General features: G+C 42.3%; 1 protein-coding gene across 1 annotated transcript; it reads left to right on the top strand.

Moving 5' to 3' along the window:
• Positions 1 to 1,767: 1,767 nt before the first annotated feature.
• On the top strand, positions 1,768 to 19,578 carry LOC139571430 (tumor necrosis factor alpha-induced protein 3-like). The gene is made up of 9 exons (XM_071394294.1): positions 1,768 to 2,096; positions 3,125 to 3,466; positions 11,210 to 11,400; positions 13,472 to 13,613; positions 13,926 to 14,096; positions 14,295 to 14,475; positions 14,710 to 15,497; positions 15,798 to 16,012; positions 16,138 to 19,578. The coding sequence occupies exons 2-9, from the start codon at positions 3,160 to 3,162 to the stop codon at positions 16,408 to 16,410; spliced, it is 2,268 nt and encodes a 755-aa protein (XP_071250395.1). The 5' UTR covers positions 1,768 to 2,096; positions 3,125 to 3,159; the 3' UTR covers positions 16,411 to 19,578.
• Positions 19,579 to 19,961: the final 383 nt, after the last annotated feature.

Below are 19,961 nucleotides of genomic sequence, written 5' to 3' on the forward strand. Positions count from 1 at the left end.
CAGCCAAAATGTCAGGGCTGGCTAAATATTGAATACAATAAATGTAAAACACTTTGCAAGAACAAAGTTGTATATTTTTCGTGTGCACCCTATCTCCACATTAAAGTTCCATTGATCAGACCATACAATTAGAATTCTTGACTTATTCTATGTAACAAACCCTCATTGTTTACTGTGTATTAATCCATATGATGTCCTATTTTTGTCTTGGCGTGAATAAGCCATGGATTAAAACACAGCAGTAACCAACCTTAACAATAATATTGTAGTTATTAAGCAGCTATATGTGGAATGAAGGCAACCACATGATAGTGAGGGAACCCATCAGTATTGGAATTTAAGACATGCCTATACAACTCATTCTGGTTGATGAGGTTGAGAACTGGTTTTGAGTGAGGTATGTTGGCAGCATTTATGTTTTGCACTTTTATGGAGTATTTAAACCATTGCAGAGTATGGAGCCTTTGCTTTTTGGATGATAGGACACCTTTAGTTCTGTGACATTCTCATCATGGAACATGTCTGCCCCCTTGTGTTGCTTTTTCCTGAATTATTTGTACACCTTTATCCAATAGATGGCACTGCTGCTTGATATCTAAAGACAATGAACCAGCTAGATAGACTATGATGACTCAAGCTTTTTTCCCCCTTTATTTAACTAGGCAAGTCAGTTAAGAACAAGTTCTTATTCACAATGACAGCCTACCAGGGAACAGTGGGTTAACTGCCATGTTCAGGGGCAGAACAACAGATTTTTACCTTGTCAGTTCAATGTTCTACACTGCACAGAAGAAGTTGCTATCAGGTAGAGGACCAGCTCTTACCTGACTTCCTCTACAGTGGCTGCAAATGACCTTCATCAGACTGCATTACACCAGAGGGGGAGCCCCTAAACAGTCTTTATAAACAATGCAGCTAAAGTATGATGCTCTGTGTAGCTGAGGGCTATGCTGCTGCAAATAGCTGTCTATATAGAGTAGACATGAGGTTATGGGTAATTACACATATCCTTTATATGGATTAGATGTGTTAATAAACTCAAATGAATTGTGGGTAAGCCCCATCACCCTAGAAGTATTATTTTAGATGAATCAGTCATCTCCATGTAAGTTTGCTTGCAAGTCATTTAAGCACATGCTGTATAGGTGTAATTATGTGTCTACAGTATGCTTCGCCTTCCTACACTGTAATTACCCCGCACCTCTCCAAAAACCTGGATAGGTAAGTATGTGTGTCTTTCGGAGTGTTGGGTTAAAAGCGTAAGTCAAATTTCGGTTGGACCTTGTGTGCAATTGACCAATAAAGTTATTTAAATCTTAATCTTATTTACTGTAGGCCTACCCACATGTAACAAACATGTAGTTATTTTTGAGAGGTTAGAGAGGCGGACCAGCAGCCATTCTAACCAAATGGACAATAAATTCCATTCCATTCTAATCCATTTCATTAAATTAAATTAAATTCCATTCCATTTCATTTCATTCTATTCCATTCTATTCTATTCATGGCAATGCATAGGATTGTGGAAATAGATTTCTCCCATAATAAGACTAGGGTATGTAGGCCAACGCCTACATTTTAACCGTGAATCTGAGTCAGGATTTAGGTCAGATTTATGACTTATCTCATTCCAATATAATTATTTACTCTAGGGCTAGCTGTCTCATTAAAAAAAGACACTCCCTCTTTGTGCTCACTGACGCGCCTCCATTGTGCACAGTAGGTGGGACCATGCATTTCAGTGCACTATTCGTCACCAACACGACCTAGAGAACGTAGCCTAATGGCGCTTTGCTCAGACACCCCCTATGTGTGTGAGATGTAACTGCGTCTGAAGGCTGTGAGAGATAAGTGGAAAGTCCCTAACACTGGAAATCCCCTTTGTCTGCCTGGGCTTTTCCGCAATCTACATGAACTACATTAAGTTGGAGGACGTGATCTGTGCTTTGACAGCCTATAGAGTAAACATACCAACATATAATTGTTTGTGAAGAAGGCTGAATGGCGCTGTTTGGACTGCCGCGGTTACCCTGATAGAAGTGGCAGAGGACTACCAGGAGCATCCTTAGGGCTTTGTTGGTGGTCTTAGTGTACAGGTAATATTCATTCATATTCTATATGTTTCTTTATCAATAATTGGAACTCACTTTCGTTTTAGCGTTTGAAATCTATATACTATAAGTCGTTGCATTGTTGTGTTTCTGGGGAGACAGACCGAGGTTGCGCACGTCGGTGGGCGCCATTGTTAACGAAGCCGTCACCCTCAAGCAATTAAATATGGAATTAATAGTTAATGTTACATTGTAACTATGTTTATGACAATACTCGCGATGCAATGTTACGATGTTTCAAACGTTGCTGTCAGAGGAATGGACTAAGTAATTCGAACGTCAGTCAGCAGGCTCCTGTTACTGTCTTTGTGTCAACTGCAGCGCTCACGATTCCCCGTGCTCTGACCAAAGTCTGTCAATATCGAAAGAGCGACACTCTCCTTATTACATAGATATTTAGAGGTTATTCTACAATTACATTATGCGCCTTCAAGGTAGGCTATACTGTAATTGATGAAGGATGCTTGAAAAGTGTTGTTGTCACTGTACATGTATACACTGTATATAATATGCACCATCTTATTTTATCACATTGTAGTTAGGTACCTCTTCAATAACATCATAAGAGCCTATTGTTATGTTATAAGTCATGTCTGACTGACAAGTTCCTGTTTCAATGGTCCTCCAATTTGACAAATGGAAAGAACTGTTATGGTTTTTAATAGTTCCATTCTGTGCAATTCTTATGCATCAATCATGGCCAGTATTATCGAAGCATGACTTTTCTGTCATGGTGGTTGTGAGTGGGCCTTTTTTTTTTAAACTAGCCCCTGCCTACAGCTGTTCTTTGGCTTAGGGTCTGAAAAATCACCATCAGCTTGTAGAGGGTGCCTCAGTCCCATTGGGGCAACAGAGGTTGTGGGGGAATTCTAACTTGGAAAAGAACACAAAAGCTGTTTGTCTTTAGTCATGACCCCCACTTTGTCTAGTATTAGAAGTGTCCCATATAGTCCAGTGATCAGAACCACTTGCTGCCAATGAAACCAACCAACAACTGTTTTCCTACTCTTCAGTTCTGCATTGGTACACGTTACATCTGGTGAACACCATGTCCCAGGGACAGAATTTCCTGCCCAAGTTCCTCTTTGTGAGTAACCTGCTGAAAGCGGTCAAGATCCGGGAGCGGGTGCCCAACGATGTAGTGAAGCCGGCGGGCAGTGAAAGCCTGATGCACCACCTGCGGGGCATGCACCGGTACACACTGGAGATGATCAGCATGAGCCAGTTCCCTCAGGCCTTCCAACAGGTCATTCAGGCAGCCATCTTGGACAGGGCCATGCAGAGCTCCCTAGAGCAGGAGAAGAAGCTCAACTGGTGCCGCGAGGTCAAGAAAATGGTACCACTGAGGACCAATGGTAATGTATTAGTTTGGTTTGGGTTTCTGTTCCCCTTGTTGGTCATTCTAGTAGGAAGGTAGGAGGTATTTGTCAAATGAGTTTAAAAGACCCTGACACTGAAGATAATTTTTTCAGCAGAGTAACTTGGGGGGAGGGGGGGGGGATTTGTGTCACTTTTAGAATGACCATTATCAGCTCTTGATTTGACTGTTACCTAACATGACTCTGAAGATTTACAGTACAGTCTTTGTAGATCATAACGTCTAGGGTAATTATGTGGGATATCCCAAAGCAGAAATTCTATGATGTCATACTGATCATTTCCCCTCCATTGTTCTAAAGACCATGTTGACCGAGTTAATTCTGTTGACACATTCAACCTCTGTAAAGATTTGTTTCTGTCTGCTTTGCAGTGGAGGTTTGGGTATACCCCTTCTCTCAATAAGTAGCTAAGTGAGTGGGACCTTTATTCACGAATCATACAACGAACAACCCCACTTGTCTTGACTCACACGTGGGTTAGTTACCATGTCAATCATGTCATTTCATTGAATCATTGCAAAGATGGAATGTTATTGTCAGGTGGATATATAACCAGGTTATTAGGTGTATTGTCTTATTGAGGGTAATATCTTATCACCTGGCATCTTGAACCTTTGCCATTTTAATTAACCTCTTGAAGCTAGGGGGCAGAATTTTTATGTTTGGAAAAATAATGTTCCCAATGTAAGCTGCCTATTTCTCAGGTCCAGATGCTAGAATATGCATATAATTGACAGAGTAGGATAGAAAACACTCTAAAGTTTCCAAAACTGTCAAAATATTGTCTGTGAGTATAACAGAACTGATTTTGCAGGCGAAAACCTGAGGAAATCCAACCCGGAAGTGCCTTTTATTTTGAAAAATCACTGTTCCATTGCCTGCCTTTTGTCCATTTAAAGGGATATCAACCAGATTCCTTTTCCTATGGCTTCCTCAGGGTGTGAACAGTCTTTAGACATAGTTTCAAGCTTTTATTCTGAAAAATGAGCGAGATTTATCAAATCGTGTCAGTGGATAGCTGAATGTCCTTCCATTAGTTCATGCGCGCGAAAGTTGTAGCTCGACATTTTCTTTATCTCTGTTATTGAATAGTTTACCGTCCGGTTGAAATATTATTGATTATTTATGTTAAGAACAACCTGAGGATTGATTATTAAAAACGTTTGACATGTTTCTACGAACTTTACGGATACTATTTGGAATTTTCGTCAACCCTTGCTGACCTGCCTAAGGCTGTGGAATACTGAACATAACACGCCAAACAAATGGAGTTTTTTTGATATAAAAATAATCTTTATCGAATAAAAGGAACATTTATTGTGTAACTGGGAGTCTCGTGAGTGCAAACAGCCGAAGATCATCAAAGGTAAGTGATTAATTTTATTGCTTTTCTGACTTTCGTGACCAATCTACATTGCTGCTAGGTGTTCGTAATGTTTTGTCTAGTGATCGATAAACTCACACAAACGCTTGGATTGCTTTCGCTGTAAAGCATATTTTCAAAATCGGACACGACAGGTGGATTAACAACAAGCTAAGCTGTGTTTTGCTATATTGCACTTGTGATTTCATGAATATAAATATTTTTAGCAATTTTTTGGGAATTTGGCGCTCTGCAATTCAGCGGTTGTTGATGAAAATGATCCCGCTAAAGGGATCCGTGCGTCAAGAAGTCACACCATAGTAACAGTACATGAAACGTGAATCAAAGGCTATTGTCTTTTCCCTATATGTTGAAACTACAGTATTTCCAGTAAAATTATAGTGATAAGAGAAGTTTGTCTTCCTGTAAATCCAATCCAGAAAGACCCTTGACATGATACATATTTCCTTTCTATTGAGTGAGTGGAATTTCCTCATATAAGTCTCTGGAGGGCCCACCCATGCCTTTTTTTGGAAAATATAAAAGTCTCTGGAGGGCCCAGCCAGGCCTTAATTTGGAAAATATAGAAGTCTCTGGAGGGCCCAGCCAGGCCTTGATTTGGGAAATATAGAAGTCTCTGCAGAGCACAGCCAGACCTTGATTTAGAAAATATAGAAGTCTCTGGAGGGCCCAGCCAGACCTTGATTTAGAAAATATAGAAGTCTCTGGAGGGCCCAGCCAGACCTTGATTTAGAAAATATAGAAGTCTCTGGAGGGCCCAGCCAGACCTTGATTTGGGAAATATTGGTATAGAGTAGCTTTTCCTATGAATGACATAGCAGCCATGACTTTCAGACTGAGGAGGACCACTCTGTCTTGCTGGCTGGCTGGCTGCTGACTCACTGGAATGAATCCATTGCGTAAGGTGACTGGTGAATAAGGACAGGACAGGAGAGGTAGAGGACTAGAGGAGGACAGGACAGGACCGGAGAGGTAGAGGTAGAGGAGGACAGGACAGGACCGGAGAGGTAGAGGTAGAGGAGGACAGGAGAGGTAGAGGATGGGAACCTTGTGCTGGAAACAATAACATATGCAGTTTTGTCACACAACGCAATGCCACAGATGTCTTAAGTTTTGAGTGTGCAATTAGCATGTTGTTTGCAGCAATGTCCACCAGAGCTGTTTTCAAAGAATTAAATGTTAATTTCTCTGTCATAACCCACCTAAAGTTGTTTTATAGGATTTGGCAGTACGTCCAACCGGGCTCAAAACAACCGCAGACCACGTGTATGGCGTTGTGTGGGCAAGCAGTTTGCTGATGTCAACGTTGTGAACAGAGTGCCCCATAGTGGCGGTGGGGTTATGGTATGGGCAGGCATAAGCTACGGTAAACTAACACAATTTCATTTTATCGTGGTACCATGACGACATCCTGAAGCTCATTGTTGTGCTATTCATCCGCGACCATCACCTCATGTTTCAGCATGATAATCCACGGCCCCATGCCGCAAGCATCTGTACACAATTCCTGGAAGCTGAAAATGTCCCAGTTCTTCCATGGCCTGCATACTCACCAGACATGTCACACATTGAGCATGTTTGGGATGCTCTGGATCAACGTGTATGACAGCGTGTTCCAGTTTCCACCAATATCCAGCAACTTCACACAGCCATTGAAGAGGAATGGGACAACATTCCAGAGGCCACAATCAAGTCTGATCAAGTCTATGTGAAGGAGATGTGTCCTGCTGCATGAGGCAAAGGGTGGTCACATCAGATACTGACTGGTTTTCTGATCCACGCCCCTACTTTTTTTTTAAAGGGATCTGTGACCAACATATGCATATCTGTATTCCCAGTCATGGCGAAACCATAGATTAGGGCCTAATGCATTTATTTCAATTGACTGATTTCCTTATAACTCAGTAAATCTTTGAAATTGTTGCATGTTAAGTTTATATTTTTGTTCAGTATACATATGAGGATTCTGACAACACAACAAGCATAGTGTGTTTTTACCAGCAATGTGTGTTTTGTACAGTATGATTCAACCTCCAGATGGAACATGATCAAGGTGAGCTGAGCGGAAGTTTGTTGTTGCTCGGTTGGAATGTTCCCTTTACTGACGGAAGAAAGCTATTGCTCCAATTATACCTCAAATTGTTGAAAGAATAGTAATCAAAAAACATAATTTTTACTTTTTCAAATTGTATTACATAGTTATAATAGTAATGTAATGTACATATTACATAGTTATAATAGCAATGTACATATTACATAGTTATAATAGCAATGTACATATTACATAGTTATAATACATACTACATAGTTATAATACATATTAGAGTTATAATACATATTACAGAGTTTTATATAGTTACTATATAGTTATAATACCTATTACATGGTTATAAAACCTATTACATAGTTATAATAGTAATATACCTATTACATAGTTATAATACCTATTACATTGTTATAATAGTAATATACCTATTACATAGTTATTATAGTAATGCACATATTACATAGTTATAATACATATTACATAGTTATAATAGTAATACACATATTACATAGTTATAATAGTAATGTACAGATTACATCGTTATAATACCTATTACATAGTTATGATAGTAATGTACATATTACATAATTATAGTAGTAATATACATATTACATAGTTATAGTAGTAATATACATATTACATAGTTATGATAGTAATACACATATTACATAGTTATAGTAGTAATATACATATTACATCGTTATAATACCTATTACATAGTTATGATAGTAATGTACATATTACATAATTATAGTAGTAATATACATATTACATAGTTATAGTAGTAATATACATATTACATAGTTATAATACCTATTACATAGTTACGATAGTAATTTACATATTACATAGTTATAATACCTATTACATAGTTACGATAGTAATTTACATATTACATAGTTATAATACCTATTACATAGTTATGATAGTAATGTACATATGACATAGTTATAATAGTAATATACATATTACATAGTTATAATACCTATGACATAGTTATAATAATGTACATATTACATAGTTATAATACCTATTACATAGTTATAATAGTAATGTACATATTAGTTATAATACCTATTGCATAGTTATAGTAGTAATATTCATATAACATAGTTGTAATAGTAATGTACATATTACATAGTTATAATAGTAATATACATATTACATAGTTGTAATACCTATTACATAGTTATAATAGTAATATACATATTACATAGTTGTAATAGTAATGTAATATTACATAGTTATAATACCTATGACATAGTTATAATAATGTACATATTACATAGTTATAATACATTTTGCAGAGTTGTAATAGTAATGTACATATCACAGTTATAATAATGTACATAGTTATAATACATATTACATAGTTATAATAATGTTCATAGTTATTATACATATTACATAGTTATAATTAAGCAATAAGGCCCGAGGAGGTGTGGTGTATGGCCAATATACCATGGCTAAGGGCTGTTCTTACGCAAGAGGCAACACTGAGTGCCTGGACACAGCCCTTAGCCGTGGTATATTGGCCATATACCACAAATACCTTATTGCCTTATCACTATTATAAACTAGTTACCAACGTAATTGGCTTTCAGCCAATCAACATTCAGGGCTCAAAACAACCAGTTTATAATACATATTACATAGTTATAATAGTAATGCACATATTACAAGGGTATGATAGTGATACACATTACAAGGGTATAATATTTGAGAGCATACAGTATGTAAAAACAGTGTTGCACTCATCACAACACAGTGTCCACCTCTACTGGTGTTTTCAGCAAGCTGTCCACCTCTACTGGTGTTTTCAGCAAGCTGTCCACCTCTACTGGTGTTTTCAGCAAGCTATCCACCTCTACTGGTGTTTTCAGCAAGCTGTCCACCTCTACTGGTGTTTTCAGCACGCTGTCCACCTCTACTGGTGTTTTCAGCAAGCTGTCCACCTCTACTGGTATATTTGACACGCTGTCCACCTCTACTGGTGTTTTCAGCAAGCTGTCCACCTCTACTGGTGTTTTCAGCAAGCTGTCCACCTCTACTGTTGTTTTCAGCACGCTGTCCACCTCTACTGGTGTTTTCAGCAAGTTGTCCACCTCTACTGGTGTTTTCAGCAAGCTGTCCACCTCTACTGGTGTTTTCAGCAAGCTGTCCACCTCTACTGGTGTTTTCAGCAAGCTGTCCACCTCTACTGGTGTATTCGACACGCTGTCCACCTCTACTGGTGTTTTCAGCAAGCTGTCCACCTCTACTGGTGTTTTCAGCAAGCTGTCCACCTCTACTGGTGTTTTCAGCAAGCTGTCCACCTCTACTGGTGTTTTCAGCAAGCTGTCCACCTCTACTGGTGTATTCGACACGCTGTCCACCTCTACTGGTGTTTTCAGCACGCTGTCCACCTCTACTGGTGTTTTCAGCACGCTGTCCACCTCTACTGGTGTTTTCAGCACGCTGTCCACCTCTACTGGTGTTTTCAGCAAGCTGTCCACCTCTACTGGTGTTTTCAGCAAGCTGTCCACCTCTACTGGTGTTTTCAGCACGCTGTCCACCTCTACTGGTGTTTTCAGCACGCTGTCCACCTCTACTGGTGTTTTCAGCAAGCTGTCCACCTTAACACCTCTACTGGTGTTTTCAGCAAGCTGTCCACCTCTACTGGTGTATTCGACACGCTGTCCACCTCTACTGTTGTTTTCAGCAAGCTATCCACCTCTACTGGTGTTTTCAGCACGCTGTCCACCTCTACTGGTGTTTTCAGCAAGCTGTCCACCTCTACTGGTGTTTTCAGCAAGCTGTCCACCTCTACTGGTGTTTTCAGCAAGCTGTCCACCTCTACTGGTGTTTTCAGCAAGCTGTCCACCTCTACTGGTGTATTCGACACGCTGTCCACCTCTACTGGTGTTTTCAGCACGCTGTCCACCTCTACTGGTGTTTTCAGCAAGCTGTCCACCTCTACTGGTGTTTTCAGCAAGCTGTCCACCTCTACTGGTGTATTCGACACGCTGTTCACCTCTATAGACCCAGACTGGTGTATTCAACATGGCGGAAGACAAAAAGAGGAAGGCAGAAGGTATTCAGTGTCAGAACTCAGAAATTCTTCTTTTAGGTAAAGAAATATGCGGGTGTAAAATACGAAAATGAGATCTCTATTGGTTGTTGGTGAAGCTCGTGAATAGAAAACATTCCAGCCGAGCCAAGCACCGCCCCTCTGGAAAGTCCAGGGCCACATGTCTCTGATGTCTCTGGAGTAGGCGACAAGGGGAAGAAAGAGTCAAATGGCAGCTTCACGGCACTTAGTCACAGAGAACCACAACCAGGGAAATTCCTCTCTTTGGTGTGGCAGGCAGCAGGGTATTTCAAATGCTTTAGGCCCATTTTGTTACAATGACAAAAAGACCCCACCGCCCTAGCAGTAAGAGTCAGACGGTTTGTCTGCCAGATGGTTTATCATTGATTTTTTAAACTTGGATTAAAACCTGCAAATGCAACTTTAGCTGATTTACTCATTTAGCCCATCTGTTACCCTCTCCAGTCATCACTGAAGGCTGCTTTTTCATTCTCTTATTTAGTTTAGGTTGTTTTAGTGTTAACGTGCCAAGGGAGCATATGACGGCCTAATTAAACTACAGTTAGAGTTTAAACCAATACTGTATGTGTCATTGGCCTAGTGGTCCAGTCTGTTTTAGCCATGTTGTATGGCATGATGACAACCATAGAAGACAACACATGAAAGTGATGAAAGTACACCACACAAACCAACAGTGCTGATAGCCTGTGACATCATTTCCACTGTAAGGTGATGAATGGTGGTCAGATGTAACAAACCAACAGTGCTGATAGTCTGTGACATCAAACTTTCTCAGGCCGTTTTATATTTCCTCTGTAAGGTGATGAATGGTGGTCAGATATAACGGATGCCTAAAGAGCGCTGCGAGAGCTGCTCTGGAAATCCCCTCTCTTCTTTTCCTCCTTTTTCTCAGAGCGATACAGGTCTTTGTCGGCGATGGATAGTTTTGCTGTTAATAACTCGCAGTCTTACCTGTGGTGATGTGAAGATGGGAAGTTTATATTTCACAAACACAGAATCATAGTAAAGAGTTGTATTAGTAACGGCACTGTAGATAAACCCTCCACTCTACATGCCTGGATCAAACCAGATGGAACTCTACAAAGTTTGAATGCGTGAACATAATACATTCTCAGCAACAAAAGAGTGATCAAATTAAGAGCCTACACCTGTATGTAATATCTACCCCCATATGTCATGGCTTTGTGTCTGTTGCAGGAGATGGGAACTGTCTTCTCCATGCTGCCTCTCAGTACATGCTGGGGGTGCAGGACACAGACCTGGTCCTGAGGAAGGCCCTGCACAGTGTGCTCAAGGAGACCGAAACAGGCATCTTTAGAGCCCGTTTCCAGACAGAGCTACTGCAGTCTCAGGAGTTCACCCAGACTGGCCTGCGTTACAGCACCATGGTGAGGAACGGAGGCCCCCTCTACAACCAGGGTTGTGTTTGAATAGCAGACCTCCTCTACGACCAGGATGGTGTTACTATAGCAGACCTCCTCTACGACCAGGATGGTGTTACGATAGCAGACCTCCTCTACGACCAGGATGGTGTTACTATACCAGACCTCCTCTACGACCAGGATGGTGTTACTATAGCAGACCTCCTCTACGACCAGGATGGTGTTACGATAGCAGACCTCCTCTACAACCAGGATGGTGTTACTATAGCAGACCTCCTCTATGACCAGGATGGTGTTACGATAGCAGACCTCTACAACCAGGATGGTGTTACTATAGTAGACCTCCTCTACGACCATGATGGTGTTACTATAGCAGACCTCCTCTACGACCAGGATGGTGTTACTATAGCAGACCTCCTCTACGACCAGGATTGTGTTTGAATAGCAGACCTCCTCTACGACCAGGATGGTGTTACTATAGCAGACCTCCTCTACGACCAGGATGATGTTACTATAGCAGACCTCCTCTACGACCAGGATGGTGTTACTATAGCAGACCTCCTCTACGACCAGGATGGTGTTACTATAGCAGACCTCCTTTACGACCAGGATTGTGTTTGAATAGCAGACCTCCTCTACGACCAGGATGGTGTTACTATAGCAGACCTCCTCTACGACCAGGATGGTGTTTGAATAGCAGACCTCCTCTACGACCAAGATGGTGTTACTATAGCAGACCTCCTCTACGACCAGGATGGTGTTACTATAGCAGACCTCCTTTACGACCAGGATTGTGTTTGAATAGCAGACCTCCTCTACGACCAGGATGGTGTTACTATAGCAGACCTCCTCTACGACCAGGATGGTGTTTGAATAGCAGACCTCCTCTACGACCAAGATGGTGTTACTATAGCAGACCTCCTCTACGACCAGGATTGTGTTTGAATAGCAGACCTCCTCTACGACCAGGATGGTGTTACTATAGCAGACCTGGGCCAAAGTACATAACGTCAAATACTTGAAAAGTGTAGTAATATGTGTGCTTGATTTAGTTTGGAGTTAGCACTTTGGGAACCAGGCAAACTAAATCAAGTGCAAACCAAGTATTTGAAAGTGTTTGACATATTCTGACCCAGGTATCACCTTTTAGTAGTATTGTCTGTTAGTAGTATCACCCAGGTATATTAGTAGTGTCATCTGTTAGTAGTATCACCCAGGTCTGTTAGTAGTATCACCTGTTAGTAGTATCACCCATGTCTGTTAGTAGTATTGCCCAGGTCTATTAGTAGTATCGCCCAGGTCTGTTAGTAGTATCACCTGTTAGTAGTATCACCCAGGTCTGTTAGTAGTATCACCTGTTACTAGTTTCACCCAGGTCTGTTAGTAGTTTCACCCAGGTCTGTTAGTAGTTTCGCCCAGGTCTGTTAGTAGTATCACCCAGGTCTGATAGTAGTATCACCTGTTACTAGTATCACCCAGGTCTGTTAGTAGTATCACCTGTTAATAGTATCACCCAGGTCTGTTAGTAGTATCACCTGTTACTAGTATCACCCAGGTGTGTTAGTAGTATCACCCAGGTATGTTAGTAGTTTCACCCAGGTCTGTTAGTAGTATCACCTGTTACTAGTATCACCCAGGTCTGTTAGTAGTATCACCCAGGTATGTTAGTAGTTTCACCCAGGTCTGTTAGTAGTATCACCTGTTACTAGTATCACCCAGGTCTGTTAGTAGTATCACCCAGGTGTGTTAGTAGTATCACACAGGTGTGTTAGTAGTATCACCCAGGTCTGTTAGTAGTATCACCCATGTCTGTTAGTAGTTTCACCCAGGTCTGTTAGTAGTATCACCCAGGTGTGTTAGTAGTATCACCCATGTGTGTTAGTAGTATCACCCAGGTCTGTTAGTAGTATCACCCAGGTCTGTTAGTAGTATCACCCAGGTCTGTTAGTAGTATCACCAAGGGTGGTTAGTAGTATCACCCAGGTCTGTTAGTAGTATCACCTGTTAGTAGGATCATGTAGGATGTTAGTAGGATCAAAGCAGCTAAATTGTTTGTAATTGATTATTCTTCTGTCAGAATTGGGAGGAGGAATGGGAGAAGATCATCAAGATGGCTTCGCCTGTGTCCAGCAGCAACGGGCTGCATTTTGACTCCCTGGAGGACATGCACATCTTTATCCTCTCCAACATCCTCCGCAGGCCCATCATCGTCATCGCAGGTACAGCCTTTCTCAATGGAGCCTCTCATCACTCAGTTCATCAGAAGTTCAAACCCAGACGTATATGCAGTTTCTGTAGGTCTTTCTGTAGATTTGTCTACTACAGCAGTAGAATCAGTCAGTGTGCTGTCTTTTTGTAGGTTTGTCTACTATAGCAGTAGAAGTAGTCAGTGTGCTGTGTCTGTAGGTGTGTCTACTACAGCAGTAGAAGCAGTCAGTGTGCTGTGTCTGTAGGTGTGTCTACTACAGCAGTAGAAGCAGTCAGTGTGCTGTATTGTGTTCAGTGACTAACTCATGGCTGTATCCTTACAGACCAGGTGCTGCGCAGCATGAGGTCCTGCTCCTCCTTCTCTCCCCTCAATGTGGGGGGCATCTACCTGCCTTTGCACTGGCCTCCAAGGGAGTGCTACAAGTACCCCATAGTGCTCGGCTACGACTCCCAGCACTTTGCCCCCCTCATCACCATCAAAGACAGTGGCCCAGGTGTGAACAGTAACCGTCGTTGATAGATTACTGTGTTGAGAAGTGCTTGTAGGATGAGGGGGAATGTGACCTATCTTCCACATCTTACTAAATTGGGTCATTTATTGTGCTGTTTTGGTGTACAGTGTCATTGTGTCCCAGAAAGGTGCTAGCTATATACTACTTACTGTTTATCATCATTATGACTGTGTGCCTCAGAGATCCGAGCAGTGCCGCTGATCAACCCGGGTCATGGGGGCTTCGAGGAGCTCAACGTGCACTTCTTGATGGAGAAGGAGCAGACGCAGAAGGAGAGGCTTCTGAAGGACTACCTAATGCTGATGGAGATCCCTGTCATTGGACTGGGCTACGATACCACACGCATCATCAATGCTGCCAGGTGGGTGGGATGCTAGAGGCATGGAGAATGATAGAGAACAGGATGTAAAGCACTGTTTAAAAAGCACAATACAAATCTGTTTTCAAAAAGTCTTTGTGGCATAATAGTACTTTATTTATTGGGGTGGGTCAAGTTGAGAACCAATTGTCATTATTGATGACCTGTCGGCCTGGCCAAGAGGTGTATAATTATCCTATCAGTAGTATTGAGTGTGTTGCGTGCTGCCTTTCCCAGGCTGGATGAAGGGAACCTGCCTGAGGACATGAACCTGATGGAGGACTACCTCCAGTTGGTCAACCACGAGTACAAGCGCTGGCAGGAGGACAAGGACCAACTGTGGGCCGCCCCCCACCCCCATAGACCACCCCCCTTCTCCGTGTCTCAGCTGTCCCTCATCGAGATCCGATGTGCCACACCACGGTGCACCTTCTACGTCTCCGTGGACACCCAGCCACACTGCCACGAGTGCTTTGAGAAACGCCAGGGCCAGCCCAACGGGAGGATAGAGGCTGCCCCTACGAAAGGCGGTAGTCAGGCTTGTGAGCCGGGGTGTAGTAGTAGAGTACGGCCCAGCCCCCCTGGCTGCCTGGCGGTGTTATCCAGCCCGCTCTCGGTCGCTCCACCGCACTCAGCGTCCTGCCGTTACAGCGAAACCCATGCCATGAAGTGCAAGATGCCTGGCTGCGTTTTCACCCGCAGCAAGGAGCACAATGGTCTGTGTGAACGCTGCTTTAACAGCCGGCAGAATGCACCAGGGAGGTGCGGCATGTGCCACCAGGAGGCCTTCAGGATATTTAACGGACTGTGCCCCCCGTGCTTCCAGAGTACTGGCACAGAGCGGGGCGAGGAGCCCCAGCCGCCGGCAGCAGTGTCCTCTTCTGGGTCGTTATGGACCCAGCCCCCGCCCAGGGAATCTGAGTGCTCGGGCCGGCCCTGTAAGAGGTCAGGATGCCAGTTCTTTGGGACTCAACAGAAGTGTGGATTCTGCACCATCTGCTATATGGATTATCAGACCAACCACCGTAAGTCTAACCAGATGCTTGTTCTTAGTCATTTTAACAAGAAATGCTTTTCTTTTCATGTCCCAGCAAAATATATAGATTTAATCTAAAGGAATCAGGCCACATCAAAAGCCACAGCTGTCATGTCTTATCTTGGTCTACTTATGTCAGTATACTTAGAAACAACATGAAACTAACTCGATGTTTACACCAGACACAACTGGAAAAGCTGCAAATTCACCTGAATCTCAAGAATAGTTGATATTGTGTGTGGTCATATGTGAGTTTGACATGTGGTTTCTCTGGGTTTATCTCCTCCAGTAGCGACTCTTCCACCTCCTGCTTCAATCCAGACTCGCCACGCGTCGGAGGCAGGCTTCCAGAATGCTTCGCGCTGTCAGGGCCCGGGGTGTGGGGCCATGGGCAAGGCCATGCTGGAGGGCTACTGTAACAAGTGCTTCTTTAACGAGCAGAGCTCCAGGTTCAACCAGAATGCTACCAGGGCTCCTGCTGCCCACTCCCCTCCGCTGGTCATGGTGAGTGTCTCCCTCCCTCTCACACAGGGCCCAGTGACTGTACACCACATCTTGAATTGCAAATCATTTTTACAGTTTCAGAGTGTAGAATGATTTGTTTCCTCTTTGTTTTTCTCTATCTGCAGCGAACTGCTAAACCAGAACAAGACAGACCCAGACAGACCCAGACCCAGTGCAGGTGGAATGGCTGCAGTAACTTCTCCCCCGGCTGCACAGACCTGTGTCCAGAGTGCCGGGCCACGCGGGGGCAGAGAGAGAGCCGCAGGGAGAGGCCAGGGGCACCTAAGGAGACGATGAAGCAGAGCTGTAAAGCCCAAGGCTGTGACCACTATGCCAACATAGAGAAGCAAGGCTTCTGTAACGAATGTGACCACTTTAAGCAGGTCTACATGGGGTGAGCCCAAAGGTTTGGGGAAGATTAAAATGGTTGTGCCACCATGCTAGTCAATGCATCTCTGAAACTAGTGACCATAAGGCCAGAAGCCCGTTTTAACATGTGCTCATGAAGAGAAAAGAGCAGGGGCAGTAGAAATGGCCGGCAGAATACCTCTTAGTGCAATTATTATTATCCCACGTGTACAGGATGAATGGTGAGGTATACGTGTCAGACAACGGACAACGTGTACAGTATGTATCATGCTGGACTACTGATTGTATCTTGAAAAAAGCGCAATACGTAAGCTGCTTAATAATACGGCCAAGCAATTATCTATCAAGCAGCTAGTCACCGACACAATAATGTGATAAATTGCAGCTTTTGTTTAAGAACCTCATTGACCAAAATTCTGACAACTGCAAAGTTGTGCCAAAGCCATCACGACCACTAACAAAATGAGTTTGGTCAGTAGAAATGTGGTTTAAACAGGATTAGGTACAGTCAAAACTGTACCTACCTAGACAGCTAATGTACAGTATCTGAGCGATTGTGAGTGGGCAGGACCCTTAAGTACTGAATGGTGCTACTTGAACAGAAGTCAAACGTAGAGGTTATGTTACATGACAGAGAAAAACAGTAGTTAAAACTCAATAATATTCAACCTCAGTACATATGTTGTTGTGTTCTTGTTTTCAACCTCTCCCACTGCCACATAGATGTCTACAGGCAGTACATATGTTGTTGTGTTCTTGTTTTCAACCTCTCCCACTGCCACATAGATGTCTACAGGCAGTACATATGTTGTTGTGTTCTTGTTTTCAACCTCTCCCACTGCCACATAGATGTCTACAGGCAGTACATATGTTGTTGTGTTCTTGTTTTCAACCTCTCCCACTGCCACATAGATGTCTACAGGCAGTACATATGTTGTTGTGTTCTTGTTTTCAACCTCTCCCACTGCCACATAGATGTCTACAGGCAGTACATATGTTGTTGTGTTCTTGTTTTCAACCTCTCCCACTGCCACATAGATGTCTACAGGCAGTACATATGTTGTTGTGTTCTTGTTTTCAACCTCTCCCACTGCCACATAGATGTCTACAGGCAGTACATATGTTGTTGTGTTCTTGTTTTCAACCTCTCCCACTGCCACATAGATGTCTACAGGCAGTACATATGTTGTTGTGTTCTTGTTTTCAACCTCTCCCACTGCCACATAGATGTCTACAGGCAGTACATATGTTGTTGTGTTCTTGTTTTCAACCTCTCCCACTGCCACATAGATGTCTACAGGCAGTACATATGTTGTTGTGTTCTTGTTTTCAACCTCTCCCACTGCCACATAGATGTCTACAGGCAGTACATATGTTGTTGTGTTCTTGTTTTCAACCTCTCCCACTGCCACATAGATGTCTACAGGCAGTACATATGTTGTTGTGTTCTTGTTTGCTGTCGACCACTTTTTGTATCTCTACTGTAGAAGTCCAAGTTAGTGTTTGCCCTGAGAGTTGTAACACGTTACAGTATGTTTTATATGTGTTAATGCTGGGCAATTACCTTCACACAGACTCCTAGTTAATGAGTTACTTATAGATGAGAGCAGAGTTCAGTTGATCTCGTCCAAGGGGATTGCCAGTGAGGAAAGGAGTTTGTGTTTGGAGGTAAGGAAGGAGAACATAAAGGCAGGAGAAATCCCCGTAGAGCTCAACACCTCATTCAGAGGAGGGAGGGAGAACGTTAACATACACCGGTGGGGAAAAACAGCAACACAGCCCTTAGCTTGGTTCATACCTTGTAGCTGTGGCATGGTTGGACCCCAGGGAGAGTAGCTGCTGCTTTGGCTGCAGCTAATGGTGATCCATAATAAATACAAATACAAGCCTGCAGTAAAATACCTCACCACCCATAGAACCTGGCCTGCAGTATAGTACCTCTTTATCGTAGGGGCTCTGCTGAAACCTGCTCTGCTCACACGATGTCTCACTCTACTACTCTGTTTGATATAAAACTGACATTCCTGTGTTTTCTTCTTTTAAACCTATATATTTGAACTGACATTTCCTTCCTGCCAAAAAACGTGCCATCGTCTACAAAGCATTGATTTGACCTCTTAACTAAGGCATCGTTGAAGTCTGTTCAATATGCATATCTGACATCTGTTCAATATTCAATATGCATATCTGACATCTGTTCAATATGCATATCTGACATCTGTTCAATATGCATATCTGACATCTGTTCAATATGCATATCTGACATCTGTTCAATATGCATATCCGGCATCTGTTCAGTATGCATATCTGACATCTGTTCAGTATGCATATCTGACATCTGTTCAATATGCATATCTGACATCTGTTCAGTATGCATATCTGACATCTGTTCAGTATGCATATCTGACATCTGTTCAATATGCATATCTGACATCTGTTCAATATGCATATCTGACATCTGTTCAATATGCATATCTGACATCTGTTCAATATGCATATCTGACATCTGTTCAATATGCATATCTGACATCTGTTCAATATGCATATCTGACATCTGTTCAATATGCATATCTGACATCTGTTCAATATGCATATCTGACATCTGTTCAATATGCATATCCGGCATCTGTTCAGTATGCATATCTGACATCTGTTCAGTATGCATATCTGACATCTGTTCAATATGCATATCTGACATCTGTTCAGTATGCATATCTGACATCTGTTCAGTATGCATATCTGACATCTGTTCAATATGCATATCTGACATCTGTTCAATATGCATATCTGACGCCTGAAAAAAATGTATTTTGTTGATTTATGACTTATGGCAGCCTAGATATAGATCTGCGCTTTAAGCAGATGATACACATAATATAATATAATACAAGGGTAATTAGTTCTCAGTACATGCTCTTTGGTTTTGGGTCTGAACCCCATTCAGACCACTACATACTGCACAATACTTAATAAGCTGCTCTGGTACTTTCCTTGACATACATAGGGACATTCCAATGTTACACAAAACATGCAAAAGTTGTGAGACATTTTTGTGTAACCTGTCAATAATAGGGTATTGTATGAAAAGCTTTGTTTTGTTTGTTAAGTATTTATTAATATCAAATATCTGTACTGTGCGTTTCAATACGTATTTATATGTTGTCCTGAAATGAATTATTTTTATTAAGAAAACCTGACATTTTCTTGTTGCTTATTTCAACTGTGTGTGTGTGTGTTTGCACATAGGCGCGTCAAATTCTATAGAACATACACTACATGACCAAAAGTATGTGGACACCTACTTGTGGAACATCTAAGTTGGTCCCCCCTATTTGCTGCTATAACAGCCTCCACTCTTCTGGGAAGGCTTTTCAACAAGAGCATTAGTGAGGTTGGGCAATGAATGTTGGGTGATTAGGGCTGGCTCGCAGTCTGCTTTCCAATTCATCCCAAAGCTGTTCTATGGGGTTGAAGTCAGGGCTCTGTGCAGGCCAGTCAAGTTCTTCCACACTGATCTCGACAAACCATTTCTGTATGGACCTCGCTTTGTGTAAAGGGGCATTGTCATGCTGAAACAGGA

Source organism: Salvelinus alpinus, chromosome 3 (assembly GCF_045679555.1).
Source record: "Salvelinus alpinus chromosome 3, SLU_Salpinus.1, whole genome shotgun sequence".
Taxonomy (NCBI): domain Eukaryota; kingdom Metazoa; phylum Chordata; class Actinopteri; order Salmoniformes; family Salmonidae; genus Salvelinus; species Salvelinus alpinus.